At 43.3% G+C, this 19615-nt stretch overlaps 1 protein-coding gene and 1 long non-coding RNA gene across 2 annotated transcripts; one reads left to right on the top strand and one right to left on the bottom strand.

The window, feature by feature from the left end:
- The first annotated feature begins 881 nt into the window (after positions 1-881).
- Positions 882-10878, top strand: LOC146189365 (uncharacterized). The gene is made up of 3 exons (XR_014707653.1): positions 882-1114; positions 6042-6131; positions 10350-10878. It is a non-coding gene; the product is annotated as an uncharacterized LOC146189365 (long non-coding RNA).
- Positions 10879-14548: 3670 nt separating this feature from the next.
- LOC146189366 (4-vinylphenol methyltransferase 2-like) lies at positions 14549-18449 on the bottom strand. The gene is made up of 3 exons (XM_084603251.1): positions 17819-18449; positions 15725-15890; positions 14549-14740 (listed from the first exon to the last, which is right to left on the bottom strand). Exons 1-3 carry the CDS (start codon positions 18362-18364, stop codon positions 14568-14570), a joined length of 885 nt encoding a protein of 294 aa, XP_084459377.1. The 5' UTR covers positions 18365-18449; the 3' UTR covers positions 14549-14567.
- Between the last annotated feature and the right edge of the window lie 1166 nt (positions 18450-19615).

Here is a 19615-nt window from a genome sequence, read left to right on the forward strand (position 1 = left end):
TATCGTGTGGCAGAGAAGAGTTCATATTCTGCTTTGTACAAGTGAATTGAAGTATCGCTTACGCAATAATCGCACCTTTTTGTTTATATGGTAAGCTTCCAGTCTTTCCAGATAAGTAACCAACTCGCCCAAAACTTGTTTTACTAAATGGTCAACAATGGCCCGCCTATTACTACAGTGAGTATGCTGCACACATTTACCGAAAGCTGTAACAATTATTTTTATATTTAGGCTAAGTGGTGATCATTACGCAATTCTCCAATAGCAAATGAGACTAAAGTGGTGTTCATCCTATTGCAGCAGTAATCTGTTTTTAATTTCTAGGTTCGTAGCTGCCATGGTAGCCTTTGAAGTATACTTCTGTCTGAGAGCCTAGAGTAAAAATACATGTCACAAATGAGTCTTGTAGTTTTCTGTGTTTAAAGGGAAAACAATTCTTCAAAATGTCTTAGTGCGCCACCGCATGCCAGATTGATTTTATCAAAAAATAACAGTTCTAACATCTCAAAAATCTCTTGCAGAACTACCTCTCTTGTTTGATTACGCACATCGTTGTCGGGAAAGAGAAAATGTAGTCGAGAAATTAGGCCAACTAGAAAAATTGGCACCCATATTGAACTATTTTTTTGAGCTCGCATTTCTTCACGAGGATAACAAGTTGACATGGTTGCCACACCCTAGCGAAACGTCTAGTTTCATAACGCACGGCGAACAGCAAACAAGAACGGAAAGCTGACCTGCTTCGAAGCAAAAGTCTGAGACGGGGTTCTTCCAGCTCAACCGCAGGCGCCTTCTATCTTATCGGTCTCGGGAGCACCCACCTCTTGACACGTCCTGTTAAGAGACGCCGACGGAAGCGCGCAGAAAAGAACGGCAAGGTTGTCCACTGGTGTTGTGTGCTCTTGCTCGAAGTGCGTCAAGGCGCGATGTGAAGCAATACTGCCACAGTCGAACTCTGACACACGTGACGCTCACACTATGCCATTGTGGCTGCTGACCGGAAAAAAGTCTCTTTCCTGAAAGTGGTTCCCATCTGCTGCTTCCGTTCGCTGACGTGTCTGTTCATTTAGAATGAAGGCACTGTGGATTACAATCCTGCTGCTGGCATTGATAGGTACGTTCATTGTGTGCAATTATTTTTAAATTATGCGCTCTTTCAAAAGGCCTTGACAAGTGACCTGACGTCGTGGCATAGTTTTGTTTTGTATCAAAGTAACCAGACAGAATTGACTATGGCACTACGTAGTGTATATGAATGATGCACTTTTGAATGAAGAGCAGCTAGCCGCCATTACCGGGCTTAAATATATGTTCTGAATAATTCGCCATTGTGGTAACTCTTTACTTGCCCATTAATGAACCTACGTTTTACGCGTAGAAGTTTAGATGTTGTGTAAAATGATGTGGAAATTGTGCAATATTTTGTCTTTCTGCATAGCGTACGTACACGTGACTTGCTTAATTTTCTGCACAAATGTAGCTGGTCTCGATTCAACGAACCTACTTCTCCTTGTATGTTCAAGTAAATACAGCACAGAGGGATATCGATGCTGCTAGCACGTCCGCGACAAACTTCCTGGATAGATGGATGAATAGAATATAGGAGCGTCCCCTTTGAAACTGGGTGGTAGCAGTAGCTATCATGCTCATTTTTCTCCCTATATTTTAATTATTGATTTAGATTGGTTAACTAAACCATCATTCTATTTATTAAGTTTTTGTTCCTACAATGTTAACATTATATCACTTCTCTGCTTTTAAGCCACCAATCTCCCAGTCGTTTTTTGCTAGTTTCCACCGCCGGTTTATTCACCCGGCCACTGGTATCTCTAAACCCCAGAGCTTCACGAACAGTGACTGCGCCTGCATCGACTTCCGGATGGATACCGACCTAATTATCGACGCAATCCAAGCTTGTGCGTCATCACGAGTTCGCGGATAAATTCGTTCAGGTCTAAGAAAATGCGATCAAACTTCTCTCTGCCATTTGCATATTTCATTTCAGCAACAATAGTTAGAAAATGTTCTTTCGCTTTGTGCGTTCTTTTCGCTAAAATGCGCAAAAGTGTGATGCCTTGTTTTAGCGCACATGGTATTAAACTTAATTTTTCTGTGCCCTCATAAATTATAGCCACACGGTTAAACTATCAGTTTTAAGGTCCAGACCCCCCCCCCCCCCCCCCTTCTCTCCCACAAAGAAGCAAACTCCCCAATTTTTGAACAATATACTCCTTAGATCATTTTCGGCTACACATCATTCATAAACTTGAACGCCGGCTTCAAGTCAGATTGGCTCAATAGATTTGTAGACGTATATGTTATTCATGCATCATTCCAAGCGCGGAATTAGACTTAATAGCATATTCTTGGCTTCCAATTAGCGGTTTCGTCTTTTAAAACCATTTAAGCGATATTTGAAATTTTAGTCAAGAAAGAGATGCATGAGAAATAAGATGCGTTGCAGCAAAGACGAAAATATGTTTAAGAACTGCCTTGTTTTCTGAGCCCCATATTGCATGGGTTGGCGGAAAGCAGAAAAAAGGCCCAACAGTTTCAGATAAGGAGCTTGTAATTCGTTTTCTACTATGGCAATAAAGCGCTGGTTCCCAAAAAAATATTTGAAGCCGGATGTTAGCAACGCACTTATGTGCTTTGGAATTTCAAAAAAAAAAGTATTTTTTAAAGTTGTGAATACACTAATATAAAATATATTTAGGGAAAACACAACACGCTTTACCAAACCTGCGAATTATTTGAGCACCGGCTTGAGCCCTGTCAATCATGGCGCCTGTAAAGCTTGCGCTGCAATGCTCGCAGCTGCCTGCGGCTCCAATTGCGGAGGCTGGAAGAGGTTAGCACTGGAGCCATGAATTGGCACTGCGGGGGGCGTTATTTGCAACGCGAGATTTTTGAAGGAGCGCTTCTCTGTCAGAATTAAGGTAACAAAACTTTGCTAGGCTGTAGCTCCGATGGAACTGCGTTTTAGAAATTTTAAAAATATTTATTGTTATGGTTAGTAGCTTGATAGAAACAGCTGACTTAAACCAGGCGCCTAACATAAATAGCTTTAATATTTTTATGAAATATTAGTTTACTAGCCCACTGGTTCATATCGTTCACATTTTTTTTCATATCAGCAAATACTGGTACTGCGTTGCTACTGAAGTCGTCTTCATATCTCAAAACGTCCAATTCTTTTTCTTTATTTTAGTACGTGGCTTCCTTGAAATAACTAGTATATATGATCACCCACCCAAATGCATAAAACGCATGCGGATACGAGCTTTGAATGATGCCCGCTTTGCATAATAAATAATTGAAAAAAAAAAACAACAACTGATTTTTGGCATGAATAATGCATTATTCATTTGGTACAGCCCGAATTATGGTGGTGTGGCTAGAAATACACATGGCTGCAGCATTGCAAAACGAGACAGGCATTGAAACGTTAAGACATGGTAACGTAGTGTTGTACTCCCCGCATTTGCGCAGCTAGGGCTATGTCAAGTAACTTTGTTCAATCGGAATAGATAACGAGCTTGCCCATTTGAAGTTGAACTGGATATAATCAAATGTTTTGAGGCGTATAAGAAGTGGCAGCCGCATGTGCGTAACCTATAGGTTTGCGTGGTAAAAAAATGAGAAACCTTCGAAATTTTCGTAAACTGGACTCCAATGCTTACAGATTCCTTTTTTGTTAGAGAACATACAAAATTCGAACACTCTGGCACATTAATGATGAAGCAGCAGGAGCATGTATAAAAATTGTTAGGAGGGCACTGCCGAACCTGCACTGGGCCAAGGCGAAAGCATGAGTGCCGCTCAGTCCCATCACCTAGGTGCCATACAAGGTGATAAAGGGTGGGGGGGTTCTGGTTCCTGTCGGTGCCATATGATGGTATTACGACCACACACGAACCACGGAGAAAATTCACAGGAAGCCTATGCTCCTCGCTTAATTTCGACGTCTGAAAAATCATTTCATAATTACTCATGGCGGTCTCAGTAAAGATCTAAGAAACCTGTGCCTTCATTACACGTGCTTTTATTCATATTGAAACGTTAAGCCGTTGTGACGTAGTGAAGTGTCCCCCGTTTCCAACGCGGGGAGCCCTGGTTCGGTTCCCACCCTTAAACCCAGGTTTTTTTGAAAAATTGACACAGGGAGCGGTCACTTAGACTGCACGGTTCCTGCGCATACTTTCTGCGGACGCTATCTCATGAACTGTTAAATGGTTCCGGGTTAAAATAATTAAGTAGTGAAGCATCAACATAAAAGAAAAGCGGCAATAACCAAAACAAATTGCATTGCCTTGAACGGGAGGAGGACTAATAATAGCTGCCTTTCGACAGAGGATTATTCGATATAATTGGAGAACATTCGCGTGAACGGTGCGGGCCATGCTTGAAGGGATATCTATAGAGAGACAGCTCGTATTCATAAGCGAATTTAAAATGCGGATCAAAGAGTGCGAAATGAAAAGCTCAGATTTAGGTGACCTATGCTTCCGTTATGGTGTCAATAGCATTGCCTCTCTGATGCAGGTGCTTGCACACTCTTGAAAAAGCGTGAATCTTCGTATGCAGTTTTCGAAAAATGGCGGTGACGAAGCGCCGGATGATTCTGCAGCGCGGAACAAATTAGCAGAGCAAATTATTTAGGGTATGCTCAAATCGCGCTGTTGCCCATTGCACACGTATATCAGGCTACGCAATGCAATTTGGTGTTTCTCGCTTTGTAAATAGATATTAAAGTAAAGGAGGGCAATACTAAAAAGAGGAAAAAAATGCTAAGCGTAGCTCAGAAATGGCCCTTACTTGATCATTGTTTTGACGATTCCCCTCGACTGGGACTTTAAAGAAACACGGTGAACCAGCCACCTTCGTTGGTTTTTTCCTGCTCAGCCTGTAGCTGAAGCTACATTTATTGACGTCTGTCTCGAGTTTATTGCAAGGAACGGCACTTTGCCGCGGTTTGTTTGCACTTTAAAATGTGATCGGCCACATCGCCTCTCATATAAATACTGGAAAGTTCCGAACTTGGCTTTCAGGAACCTGTTGGCTTAATGCTTTTTTGCAAGAACCTTCAACCATATTGTCAGAGCTATACAACGCGTGTATCTGCTTCACTGCTTTGAAAACGATTAGAGTCTTCAGTCCGTATGACAGAGATTATGGGCCATACTTGAGGTTTTCGGTGACTCCTTATACACTATTATGTTTTCATTTAAGCATCTGTTTGCCCCCTTGTTCTTCCCCGGGTATAGGCGATAGTGAACCGGCCTGAAGTACATGTGTTTTCATTCTTTTGTGTTCTCTTTCTTACCTTGCCAAAAGAAACGGGAAGAGCACGGTTTGAGCGCAGCTTGCCAGGCTGTAAGCGTTTATTATCAATCATACCAGCGATAAACGAAAAACGCACGTCTAGGAAGACATGTTTTGTAACAAAAGAAGTACATTCACTCGTTTGCTGAACAACCTAGTTTTTTGAGAAGTGTGTTGCCCCGCCGGGGTGGTGTAATGGTAAGACGGCCGACTACTGTGGTGGAGTACCCGGGTTCGATCCCGACCTCGGCGGGTGCGTTTTGATGGAGGCGAAACGAAGAGGCGTCCGTGTGCTGTGCGATGTCAGCGCACGTTAAAGATCCCCAGGTGGGCGAAATTACTCTGTAGCCCTCCACTACGGCTCCTCTTTCTCTCTATCTCCTTTCACTCCCAACTTCCTCCCTTTCCTTAGGGCGCGGTACAGGTATCCACAGCAACAAGTGTGACAGATACTGCGCCTTTCTCTTCCTCTGAACTGATTATTATTATGATTATGTAAAGAAAATAATCTCAGCAGAGACAAAACAATTTGGGTCTGCGTAGCGTCAACATAGTCTTGTGTACGGTCAATTTTTCGAAGTTTTAAACTTTTCTAATTTACACTTTAAGAGTGGTAAACACAGTTTTTGAAGGCCACGTCAATGGTTTATTATGAACCTCTTTAGCTAATGGCTACATTTGACAATAATATTCAGCTTGTTTTGCTATCCTTACAGGTTGCGTCCACTCTGAAAGTGTGACAGCTGCAGTCCTGGAAAGTGAGCCCGCTGCCACCACAACCAGCCCAGAACCGTCGTACAGACTGTGTGGGTAGCACTACAGCTTCTTCATACTTTTTCTTTCGAGTTCTTCGCTACTCATCACCCCTCGCAGCTTTCAAGTGGTATAAACAATATGTTTGAATTCAACCAGCAGTGTCATGTTACGTTTGCGCGGCATTACATTTAAAATGAACACGTATAAAACGTTGCACGCAATAGGAAGTTAAGGTTGCTGCTCGAATGATATAATTTATTTCATTAATATAGGTGCTTGATACACTCTTGAAATAACGTGAATCTTTTCGACAAATAGCAGTGATGTATTGCCTGATGTTTTTGAGGCACAGAGTAACTTAATACAGCAAAATATTTCGTGTATGAATTAAGTGTGTGTGTGTGGGGGGGGGGGGGAGGGCATCGCTCATTGCACACCGTTGTTAGTGCAGTTTCCGTAAATGTGTTTGACACGTTGTAGAATGACTACATAATTTTACCAAAGCATAATTGTTGACAAATTTGAGCCAGGTTTCGAAGCCTTGACCACACCAAGACCAAGAACACACAGCACACATGGACGCCTTCGGAACAGGTTCCACCTTTTATGCATGACGTGCGGTCATTCAGATAAAGCTGTGCCTTACCGATCTATGCTTATGTGTATAAAGGAAACTAAACAGAGCTGCTGACTGCTATAGATTAACTTGTTTAAAGAGGTGTTTAATATAGCTTTTTTGTGATCTTTGCGTCCTGAGAGACGTACTCAGCTATGAAGGCGAAAGCTGGCCGTTAAAATATTTATAGAGCTAGCAGACGACCCTGCATAGCTAACAAGATCGCGGAAACCACGGCTAACTGAGAGAATAGGAACGGATCAGCCGCTCACTTCTACATTTTCTTGACTCAAGGAAGAAAATTACGCATAACAAAACAATATACTATTTTGCTATGTGTAATTTACTTCATGGAGTTAAGTAGAATTTGAAGTGAGCGCCTGGCACGTTCATATTTTCTCTATTGTCCGTATTTTCCGTGATCTTGTTGGTCATGTATGCCTGTACCAACTTGTCCCGTTATCTGCTTTCGACACTGCGGTATGTCTGTCTCCCTTACTGTCTGTATAATTGTACGTCCGTCTACCTTCGTTTATGGCTCTCTTTCTTCCTGAATGTATTTCCCGTTTGGCTTGGTTTGTGGGGTTTAACGTCCCAAAGCGACTCAGGCTATGAGAGACGCCGTAGTGGAAGACTCCGGAAATTTCGACCACCAAGGTTCTTTAACGTGCGCTGACATCGCACAGCACACGGGCGCCTTGCCTTCCGCCTACATCGAAAAGCGGCTGCCGAGGCCCGGTTTCTATCCCGCCTCCTTGAGAACAGTAGTCGAGCTCCGTAACCACTGCGCCACCCCGGCGGGGTCCTGAACGTATTTCTGCCTGATCACTCTTTTGCCCGTCTGTCTATCAATTTGTCTGCGTTTCTGGCTTCTGTATGTTTTTTTTTTTTGTGCCTGTCCGTTCGCTGTTTCAATGGTCGGATGGTAAGTGAGTCTTTTCTAATGCAGAAATCCATTTAACGCCTACATTTTCCACTCTCAGTGTCCTTTACTGTCCACCAAGGCTGCAGGATATCCATAGCTTCCCTAACTCTCAGATGAGTTTCAAAAATTCTCGTGTGCTGTTTTAGTAAGTGCTATTTCAAAAATACCGTCAAATAAAGCAGTGCTAGCCGCGAACGGTTCTTCCAATTCGTACCTACAAAGACGATATTGTGCCGGCACATGGTTACTATTCTGGGCGATTTTCTAGCCCGAAGTGCGAAGCCGTCCGAACAAGAATTGTGGTGGTGGCTCCGCGAGGTGGCCGATGTATTGCGTGAGCACTGGACACTTTCCTCACAGTCTGTGATGACATCAACATTGAATCTAAGAAATCACAATGGTTGCCAGTGTTCAGGCGCAAGTCTTTTGGTCCCAATCGTTAACAACTGACTGCAAGCCACTAGCAGAAGTGCATCATGCACTGATTAGATCTTTGCTCGACATGCCGATGTAACCAGCATGAAGTATATGTCTAAGCTATCACATGCCGTTACTAAATGTACTTAGCGACAGCATGAAGCACGTGCTGATTAAAAGTAGTTTCCTTAAAAACAGTATGTTGTTTAAGGCAACAACATAAGGGCCAGTAGTAGAAATGACGTCCTGCAGTGCAATAATCTAGGTGTAGCACAGATTACACCGCAAATGATTTCGTCCTTCTCCGTGCTACTTTGTTTTTGTGGCTGTAGGCCTCTTTGAAAACAATGGCGTAAGCCCGTAATGATACCGTATGTATATATATATATATAGCAGAATTGTTTACATTCTCACTCCTGATGAAGGCCAGCTCTGGTTGAAACGTCACAATAAAACTAAGGAACCAGTATGAAGCATTTTTGACTGCACGTAGAAACTAAACTTGCTAAAAATGAAATCTGCAGTTTATGCATGCCAAATGTAGTTTCGAAAAGGCATGGTCATGAGCAAATGGATGTGAAAACAGGCGACAGAACAAGGCCACCGCCACTTCGATAGTTTCCAGTTTTAGAGTGCCATTTAGATAGCAATCTATAATTTGATAAGACGGGAAGAGCCAGCCCAATTTTAAAATTTCACGCCGCACTCCACGCAGTCACATTGGTCTTTCCTCAGAGAGGAGGCGATATTTTATTTTTACATGGTCGCCTTCTTGGCTCAGGACTTTCAGCGATGCTTTCATATCCGTTGAAGGTGGCCATAAAGCAGCGTTACAGATAGCGTAAATGAAACCACGCACAATATACTAGAATGTATAAACTGACTCAGAAAGCTGTCACCAGTGGATCTGGCTCATTTCTGTTCATTATAAATTGTCCGGCGCCCAGATTTATAATGTGCTATGTGTAGCGTTGGTCATTTCAATCTAACCCAAGCGAAAAATATTAGGAGCCTGTTGCCATTCTAGCATAACATGACTTAATTTATATTATTTAATTTAGGTCATTTGTGAACAAAATAAAGACGCTTATTTTTAGATGTTATTTTTTTGCACCAACTAATGTCCTCAAGATGACACTGAGTTCATGACCGGCAGGCTCTAATTAAGTACACACAGCTTTCGCTATTTACATCTAAACGTGTGCGGCTGCAAATACAATATATTAAATAAACCATTCGTTTTTGCAGTGATTTAAAGCATGAAAGCAGTGAGGAAAGCCCTATCAGTGACCAGGATCTCTTTTTACTATCCTATTTATTGCCTAGTGAGCGTTACATTTTTTAGAGATTCGTTTCTTTGTACCAGTAGCGCGATTATATTGTACTACCCCGCGTTGTGACATTTTGGTTGGAGGTGTGCTGTACGTCATCATCACTCGTCATCCTGGCCCGAAGCTTCGACGCACTGTGTCTGCGTGCACCATCGGCAGCAGGTTCCATGGAGCGCCTAGTTGTTCCACAGCCTGTCGGACCCGACCCGACATTGCCGTTCCTCCGACCCGTGCGCTGCCTCGACCACAAGACACGACAAACGAGAGACCAAATGATCGCAACAACCTGAGACGTCGCCCACACGACCACAGGACACTGCATGAGAGTCGACTAACCTGGTGACTCCACTGTTGAGACGCTGACTATAGAAGACCCTGTGCACCGACCGAAGACGACGCAACATATGAGGACATCCCCCCGCCTATGCCATGCGCTGAGTTCCTGGGCTTCGGTCATCGGATGCTGGTGACCTGCGGCCCGAAAGCATTCTGAGCCCGGCTTCATCCGAGAATAATCGTGGCGGCAAGCCGTTGTTGTTTTCCTTCTTCCTCTTCTTCAGCCATCCAGTCATGTCCATCGTCATGCCATGGATCTCATCGACATCGACAAACTTCCTCGTCCACGGTCGGGACGATTGCCCAGTCACCCCGGCTCATGTTACAGACAAGAAAGAAGCTGGCAGTGGCGCTGGCAGAAGCGCTCGCGCTGGCCCCGCCGCGATTCATTTAATTCATTTCACAGTCATTGGACGTCATATCTCCCTGTTCTCTGTTCGTGATGTGCACTGGCTTCCCGCCCCGTAACATTAAATACCAATGTCGTGGAGCTCATTTTATGATTGAGGGAAACGTGTGTTGCAGAATCGACTGGATAATCGCACGACTATGATTATTCCTAAAATTTGTTACCGTTTCTATTTCATCGTGCTCTAGTTGCTCTTCACTGGAAATAACTTTTATCGCTTTTTTTTTTTCACAGTGGGTCGCGCCGGCTGTCCGTCGTTCCGGACGTGCAGGAATCGCTGCTACCGTCGGGGACCATACCAGACTGGCAGATGTGTCGGAGTCCGCAAACTTACCTGCATGTGCACCCTCCGTGCTCGCAATACCGGATAACAACGAGTGCTTCGCCTTCACACTGATTAGCAACTTTTTAGGCTGGGCGAAATTTCCCAGCACGAAATATTATATTGTTACCTCTAGAGTCGCTCCTCAGTTCCTGCCCAAGCTGCCTACTTCTCGAGGGCAGGGCAACTATGCTGCTGTAATTTGGCAAAGCACGGAAGATGCACATTTGCACTCTCTTCTGATTGTTGGTAAGCAAGACACCAAGGAATCATTAGGATTCATTAAAATCATCTATCGTGAGCTCAAGGCCAGAAGTGCAAGATTTGTTCTAAAATCGGTACCGCTTAAGCACGGCTTATTTACGCGCGAGATGTTTATGCAGCAGAGATAGAGCTCTGCTTGTCTTGAGAAAATAAAACGACTATTCAGACGTACTTGCAGACTTTTGTGCTTGTGTTCATTTCGGTCACAAATGGTGCCCTAAATTATCGGGAGTGGCAAGTATTGGTCTATCTTGAATATGAAGCAAGGAAACAGTCCCTGGCAAAGGAACGTGCCTGTGGCTTTAAATTGATAAATATATACTCTTGTTAGTCGCCCGTAGTCAGGAATTGCTTGTTCATTTTCATGTGCAAAGATGATGCCTAACATAAGAAAATAACACTCGTTATATTTCATACCAAACTCAAGTGAATGATGCACGATTTGTCTTAAATATCGGCTAGCAATTGTTGATCCAGAAACCCACTTAATCATATTCCGCCGGTGGGGCTGTGAAAGTTCTTTGGAGCAACCGCTGGAAAAAAGTAAGCAGCCTTTAGATTTAGAAACCGCGTCAAGGCTATGAGACCAGCTGCACTGGCCACTGCATTTGAGCTATGCTCCGTCTCCAGTAGTTGGTTTCTTCTCTTTCTCCCCTCTGTACACATGCCACATATCCACAGTGGGTAATTGGCAACGGCTCAAGTATTAGAAATGAATGCGTGATCGTTCACGTGGTTATTGCCCGTGCTTCACACTAAATTTTGGATTTCGTCGTCCTAGTTTTGTCCGACAAAGTCACACTAAATGCTTTATTTACACCTTTTTCATGAAGCACCAATAACGTTTGAGCGAAATAAAGAGAGAGAGAGAGAGAAAACTTTATTGTCGGGAATAGTGTTAGTGGAAGAGCCAAGTGGCCGTTAGCTGGTGGCTTGCGGCGACTTTTTCAGCGTGGTTTACGGCACCCAATTGTATATTGGGGCTCGCGTTACGCATGAAAACGGCGAAAAACTATGAAACGAATGGTAAATAATGCTTCCCTCAGTGCACTCATGCTTAGCCAAGGTAAACCAGCTCTTAATGTTTAATTGCGAAAGCCTTAGTCCAGAAGTTCAGATCCTAGTTTGCATGATAGAAAGCTGGCAGCGCCGTCCGGAAGCGGCCGGGGCTCTCTCTGTCTTACCTATATATACAAGTATAGGGCCTTCCGAGACAGCACCTGTTCAACCGATATCGCGGAGGTCACACGCTAACAGCGGGCTAGTGCTTTCGCTTCTTGCAACCATGCTTGCGTAGGGTTAAACGTCAACCATACTTGACATCCGCCTACTTCGGTAATTAGGCGAGAACAACACATTCAATCAATATATTGCTTTAAACGCTGACTTGTGAATGGAAATGTTCTCGAGTGGCAGGAATTGACCCGACGCAGTTGACTCTGATGGGTAGGGTTAGCGTAGTCATTTTTCATTCTCGAAAAATGAAAGCATGGAAAGCTAAAAATAGCAACAGCGGACTCAATGCCTCAGAATTGGCCGTGATTGCCGAGCTCTCATCCACATCGTTGTAAAGCAATGGCAAGTTATTGCCAGCTGGTATGGCCGCAGAAACGATTGTGACGTTTGGCGTTAAAAGCTCCGTTCATTGAAAATGTAGCGTCGGTGCCGCATTGGCATTGTGAGCGAAGAATGAGGAGCATGGCGTTGGCAGGAGATGGCTGGAAGGTGCTATGGCCGTGCACTTACTGGACGTAGAGTTGTCTGATGTGACGTTTTGCTCGAGCTACCAATTCGGGCCTCTCGTTTCATATGAGAGGGAGATATCAGAATCAGCCTGCCAAGGCCCTTGTATTCACGTTATCCATAGGCCACGCAGGCATGTTCATACGGCTCGGTTAAAGCGGGGCTTTATATGTAGGGCGGTAGCCTACGCTTCGAGCTATACCCTTATAGCAGAGCTTTATTGTCCCTATAATATTTCGCTGCTGCTGGCTCAAAGAAAGACGCCATCAGCTTCATGTTGAATAGCCACGAAGCCATTATATAGGGCTGCCGTCAACCGTAGACGTTTCTCTGTCTCTAAGTAGCAAAGTCGATGGAAGTGTAGTAATCGGAAACATTTGTGGGCAAGGAGCGCTGTCACCCTTTGTTAATTTCAAGTGCTTTCATTCTTGACAAAAATAATAAAAAAGGCTACATTAAAATTGCATCGCTAGAGTATCTTGGGTGGAATATTCTCGCACGGCAACGTCCTTATTCACTGCTCAGCGTTTAAAGCCATATTATTGAAAATAATTACTTGATGTCGAGATATTGTTTAATTCTTCTGATTAAAAAACCACTGGCCAACGCCTTATATCAGTCTTATCGGGTATATTGATTTAAGTTGGAAAGGACGCTTAAGATGATTTGGAACATTGAGCAATATTATTTGGGGCACCCTGTTAATATGCTGTAGTCTTATCCAAACCATAATAGGTTGAGTGCATGCATGGAAAACAGCATACTTGAGGGCTGAATGATGAGTGGAAGTTATTTTAAGGGTTCTTTGGTTGAGGCCTGCAATTCTTGGTGGATGCACTGATTGAAATTGTATTCAAGTCAGCTACACGCGGAAATTATGAGTACGCACATGTTACAAATAATCCTGTAACTTACGGCACAACGCCTGCATTGCGAGGTTTGTCTTGTTTTAACTGCTGTGGAGAATTTGTATTATGGAATGTTTTAATCTTCCCATTTCCTGTTATTGAGAAAGAAAAGAACATCCATGTATATAAGTGTTTCTTTTGGCCTATCGATGGAAATGCATTTTGCCCACGGAATTTCTTGATAGAAACGCAGCAATAATTATGAAAAAGAAATCCTGCGAATTCAACGTGTTATAATATTAGATGCAATGAGCAGGCCCCAAGTTATTGTGTAACGTGCTTTCATTGGACATGGTATGCGATGTTTATGGCAGAGCAGCAGCGACATAGGCAGGTGATTGGTTGAGTGGAGCCTGATAATTTAAAATTGGCCTAATAAAGCAGCCTATGTAAGCACTCGGTTTCATAGTATCAATGTGTTTACTCCACAATAAATTATTGGTGATCTAGAGAGCGAAACATTTGTCATGCATTACATCTGACAAAGTTATGTTGTTAGAGTTATACAAAAGAATGTTTTATTCAACTGGTCATTATACAAACTCTTTTATGAAAAGTTTGTTCTCAAAGCTCTTTGTCTTTTGCCATTCGTCATATATTATAAACAATATTTATCTACAACCTACTTGTGCGGAATAAAGAAAGAAGAAACACATTTCTGTTTTGTAGAGTGATAGATTGAGCAGTGAAAGCACCTGGCTATGTAGCATGAGTTAGCGGTGATGAATTTGGCCCCACTTTAGCTACGTATCCTAATTCTGAATAGTAATAATATTCTTAGCGTGATCTCCATAATAATAACATATCACCGTCTCTATACAGTTCGATGATGAGAAAGTTTTATCACAGTTTAGGCTTTTAGAAGAGAAGAGAATGAATTTCCGATCCTTGTTGACTGCCAGAGTGAAGAGCGACGATATGAGGGTATACTCTTCAATTCAGCAAGCCGACATCGGTCTCTTGAGAATGTCACGATTTGAGCCATTGCGAGAACCCATCAGTAAGGTTATCAAATAGTCGCAAGAAACCATCGGCAACAGGGCAGACAGGGATGGCTGATTTGGTAGTAGAAGGCTAGCACAGAGGTAGAGTTGCTCTAAATTACACTGAGCTTATTTTACATGCATGCGCGCAACTACGCCATGGGCAGTTATTTTGCCTGAGTATAATCAGTGGAGCCCTCAAAAATGAAATTTAACACTATCTTCTTCTCTTTCACTCCTGCTGATGACGAGCATGTGCCGCGTAGATTAGAAACTTCAGTTGTCGGCTGCCGTCTTCTTTCTCCTCCATCTTTCTCTCGAGAATCGTCCGCCAAACGTTGCGAAAGGCAATCGTCTCTTCTTCAGGCACCACTTCATGAGATCCAAAAATGGAAAAAAGAAAATCTGAAAGAGAAAGCACGACGGCATTTAAATTATGCACATGCTTTACGACCTTTAGTACAGTGAGACATTTTTAAAAAGAATGTCCTTCCTTACAATTCGGTGAAATAGTTTGGTTGTTAAATTCAACTGACTCACCTGTAGCTGCAGAATTCAACCTAAACTACCCCGAATTTTGGGCCGAGACTTACAGATTTGCTGACCAGTGGCAGCGCCTCAGCGAATTTATTTTATCAGTGTAGTATCGCGAGTTGTAAATTTGCACTGAATAGAGAAAACGCTTGAAGTATGAGTCATTGGGCACTAACGACTACTGGTTCTTGGAAGGACGCAAATACACCGCCGTGCAGAGTTTTTGTCAGACATAGTTCCGAATTCTATTTGTATGTTTTCACCAGTCAGCCCTTTTCTTTCCTAATAGCTTGGACTCTTTACGCACTTGGAAAATCAGCTTGTTTGTAAGCCGGGCAGAGGGGTTTTTGTAGAATACATGAATATTATAGCTGTCGGAGGCATGCGGGCACGAAACCCTCTCTTACCAAGAGACATAGAAGGTTAGCCGTCCACAACGACCAAGACAGCATATCCCAGAAATGAAATCGCTGGGCTTTGAAAGCTGAACTGAGGTTGTTATTAATTGCTCCTACGCTACGCGATCATCGGTTTGCACTTGCTCATGCTCGCTTTTCTGCTAATTAAACATCCGAGAAATTTATTCTCTAAGAACAGCTCAGCATCTTTCAATATTTTCACCCCAGTTTGGCCTTTATTACTCGATGCTTTAGCATATTGCACAAGTTCTTGCACCTTCTGGGCGATTTTATGAAAAGTAAAATAAAAACCCTCTACCGAAACTAAAACCACGAGGCATCACCTGTGGATTACAATGTTGCCAACAGTGCATCATTATACTGCTTACAAGTTTCGCTGCCACGTGTGACTGGTGCTGTTAGTTAAAGCAGAGAATAAAATTCTCGAGCGGCTTACCTATAACTGTTTCGATGTCCGGAAATGTCCAGGAGTTCTCGTAAACTTCGCAGCTGATGCATTCTAAGCCGGCGTCTCTAATAAGGAGCTTCGTCTCTTCTTCTATTTCCGCTGCTGGCGTGACACAGTTGAAGCGAAAGTGAGTTGAAAATATCTTCTTAGGATCCTAAAGACACAAAGAAAGGAGGAAAAAGAGGAATACTTTCCTCAGAAAGGCAGTGCTACAGTGGGCCCATCTATATGAATAATCGTAAACAAAAAATATAGTGCAGACATCATTGTTGATTTCAGTATCTAATATTTCAGAGAACAAAGCTTCGTTTTGCCTATAGGCATCACAAACTGTCCAAAAATTGTGAAGTGAAATGATCTTATTGGAGACCTGTTACAGGAAATCTCACTGCGATATGAAGAGCAAATGCACTGCTCATTCGAATAGGAGGAATGTATAGGGCGAAGCCTGTGCATGGCGCCAGAAAAAGCAGTCAGGATAGCGCAAAGCTTGCGCAGTGGTTTGGGCATGACCATCTGTATAGCCGACGTTCGAACGTCTACGCCATTGACACCGGCTGCATGAAATTGGGCTAATATCAGCACATGCATGTACTGGCTTAGGCCCGCTAATTTAATGCCACTGAAGAAAATTAAATACTGTAAACGTAAATATAAAATGGTGTGGAGTTCGCAACAACATTTAGAAACTTGCTTAAAGGAAATTTTGAAAAGCACTGTTATTATCTAGAACAATCGAAGAAGTCACCTTTCGCTTATCTGACAGAGAAAAGATAAATTTTGTTTAAGGATATAGGTATTGAAACCGGTGCACTGTAAACTAACTGTGCTCCTCTGACACCATGCTGGAAGACATGGGTTGTAGAGTGAGTGAGCCAGAATTCTGGGAGTAGGAATCACCCATAAGGAATGGATGGAGGATATGTCTATAATCTTAATCATTGACCCTGATCCACTTGACCTTCTCTTCAGTAAACAAGATGAATAGCTGCCAGCTCTCAGTTTATGTCCAAAAAAGTAAGGTAATATTTAAGCTACCGGGTTTGCAGGTATAATTGGCAGGTATACTTAGTATAATATCCGCGGACCCGTGGTCAGAGTTAAAAGCTACGGGTGGAGGTGTGGAAAGGGCAGCAGTCATTATCAGCGCAGTGCTTTGTGGAAACTATACGAAATGAACGCCGCGTTTCTTCCTTTGCGGCAAAAAAAAATCAAATGTAAGCACCTACATTAATTTAGAGCGAACTTTTACCTGCATGAACAAAATCAAGAGAAGTGTTTCACAGTGGTCGCTGAACACAGCACACGGCACCTGCTGCTTCCACCTTGCTGGAATAAATCAGTTCGTGCGAAATACGCCGTCCGGGAGTTAGGATGACGGTGGTGCCTATGCTTCGATGACAAAAGCGACAGATATGGTGAAGGGTTAATAGCTAGGTCTCGATTCCAAATAATAAAAGACAACACTGTCGGAATGACAGGACAAGAGACAAAACAGCGGAAACTCATTGTTTTTTGTATTCCAAGTAGCTTTTTAAATGCCGCTATCACTTAGATGGAACTTTTTAGGTGTAAATAATTAGCAAGTTACTGAGGCCGCTTTTTTGATGCGTCTAACAAGGTATCGCGGACTGAACTTCCTACGAAACAATATGAAATAAAGAGTCGTAATGTTCGATCACATAAGAATCCAAAATCTCGTAAGTGCCCAGAAGTGCGCCAAGATTACCCATACATATCATCTGATTGGAGCGGTCATTCTTAATAATCTATATACCTTTATATCTACTGCACTTCTTTAGTGCTCTTACCTAGTCTGGTGCGCATTAGATTCGAAAAAGAATACCAGGTCACAGCAAGTATTCTACTCTAATGACCTGAACAGGAAGTCACAGACGCAATTATAGTTCGTTCCTGCCAGTAACTTTCGCTCATATACTAGTGTCCTTGCTGTTTGCGCCGTTATAGTTATAAAAGAACTAAACGAAGGGTTGTGCTAAGAATCACGTGGAATGCACAGGGCGCAGCTCTAAAGTTGAAATTATAGTTGCACTTATTTTATATCATAACTCAGTGACTCACCGGAATAAAAGACCTCCACTTCTGAGTCTCGTGCACCTGAAGCCAAATGTCTGTGAGCGCAGTGGCAACGCAAGATACGACGACGCACTCTCCATCATCTACTAGGAGCTTGCCTATGTTCCTGAACGCCGCCACCTGGTCCTTCACAAAATGGAAGCACATGAAAGAGTATACGCGGTCGAACTTGCCATACGTCTCCAGGAGCCGAGCCACGTCATCGTCATTGTCAATGTCCATAACACCGTACGTCAAGTCCGGATGCCACGAGTGTTCGCGAGCGTAGTCGATCACTCTGCGTGAACTGTCCACTGCCACCATTCTTCTGCAGGGCCTGGAGTAGGGAAGCAAGTGGTTACGCGTAAACGCTCCCAGACCGCAGCCCACATCGAGGTGCTGGTCATGTCTTCGAGATGCCTTCGTAAAGCGGATTCTGGCCCAAGCGTTGAGGTCTTCCTGACTAGGATACGACTCAACGCTGGCGTAAGCCCTCAAGTCGACGCCCGGGTGCATAGATTCCTCGGCGCTCTGGTTAGGGGAAGATGGCATGGCTGGTAGCAGTGACAATTTCACTACTACTTCAGAAGCCCCGATCACCAAGCGTCAGGAATGACAGTCACGCGTGATTTGTTTTTTCAGAGCGAAAATGCAGGCTACGACTTCAAGAAGAGTCAACCTCTACAGAGGCATGCACCGTGATCGGCTTTCGACCACGTTTCAGTGGCAGCATATAAGCGGTATCAAGTGCAAAGGCCAGCGACGATAAGCGCGAAACCAAGTGTTTGTCTGATAAGTGGAGCCTCTCTGTGTGCTCGCTCGCTCATGTGGTCAGAGTTGATACAGGGAGACGTATCACTCGGTAACGCTTCTCGTGTCGACTCTTCGCAGTGTCCCTGAGTGAAGCGCCGTCAGAGAGCATTTACATGGAAGAGCAATACTGTGGAGTGGATACGTTTTTAGGTTCGTTATCCGAACCGAGCTGGGCAAAATTAGGCGAACTACTCAGCGAGAGCATCAGATGCGCTGCATTAGTACAAAGCAAAACGGCCTCAAAATCGCTACAAGAAAGCTAAATAGGCTGAGCCTCATGGCTATGAAAATACTTTAAAAACCTTAATTTTCTCTTCCTGTTGCCATTAAAATATATATCTCTCTCTCTTCATTTTCTCTGATAAAGTCAGTGTTTTGTTAATGGGCTTTTTTTTCGTCCCTTTCTTACCAAGCGAATAAAACGAGTAGGACAGTGTACGTTCCTTTAAAGAAGATGGTAAAACGTGAAGAGCGGAGAAGGCACCAAAGGGAGCGTGATGTGTGGTAAATGATAGTTTTGGAACTTTTTGTGCGAGGTTTTCTGAATTCCTAGGTTCATCGTCATGTTGTGTTCAGTGCATATCAATGCGCTTCTTTATGCGCTCATTGAGGGCATCAATCTGCATAGTGACACAGAATTCCTTTTGACAAAAAATACAGGGATAATGAATGTTTCATTTTGAGGTAAATAAAACAAGAGAGCCAGCAAACACTCTTTCTTGGTGTCAGTGTGCTTTTGCAGCCACTATCATGTGTGGTTTCTCTGGAACATTTTATTTTTTCGCACTAGCGCAATATATATATAGTGCGTCGATGTATCGGATGCTGGGTCTGGCGATAAGAGAAGAGGGTAATGGCGAAAAGCACTCTATTACAAAGGTTTTGTCCGAAGACCGCCCTTCGCCAGGGGTTCACTCTGAAGAAGGCCGGTCTTTGACCGAAACGCTAGTAATAAAGTGCTTTTTGCCGTTACCATCTTAAATACCTACA

This window comes from Amblyomma maculatum, chromosome 5 (assembly GCF_055883805.1).
Source record: "Amblyomma maculatum isolate TAMU_Amacu chromosome 5, ASM5588380v1, whole genome shotgun sequence".
Classification (NCBI taxonomy): Eukaryota; Metazoa; Arthropoda; class Arachnida; order Ixodida; family Ixodidae; genus Amblyomma; species Amblyomma maculatum.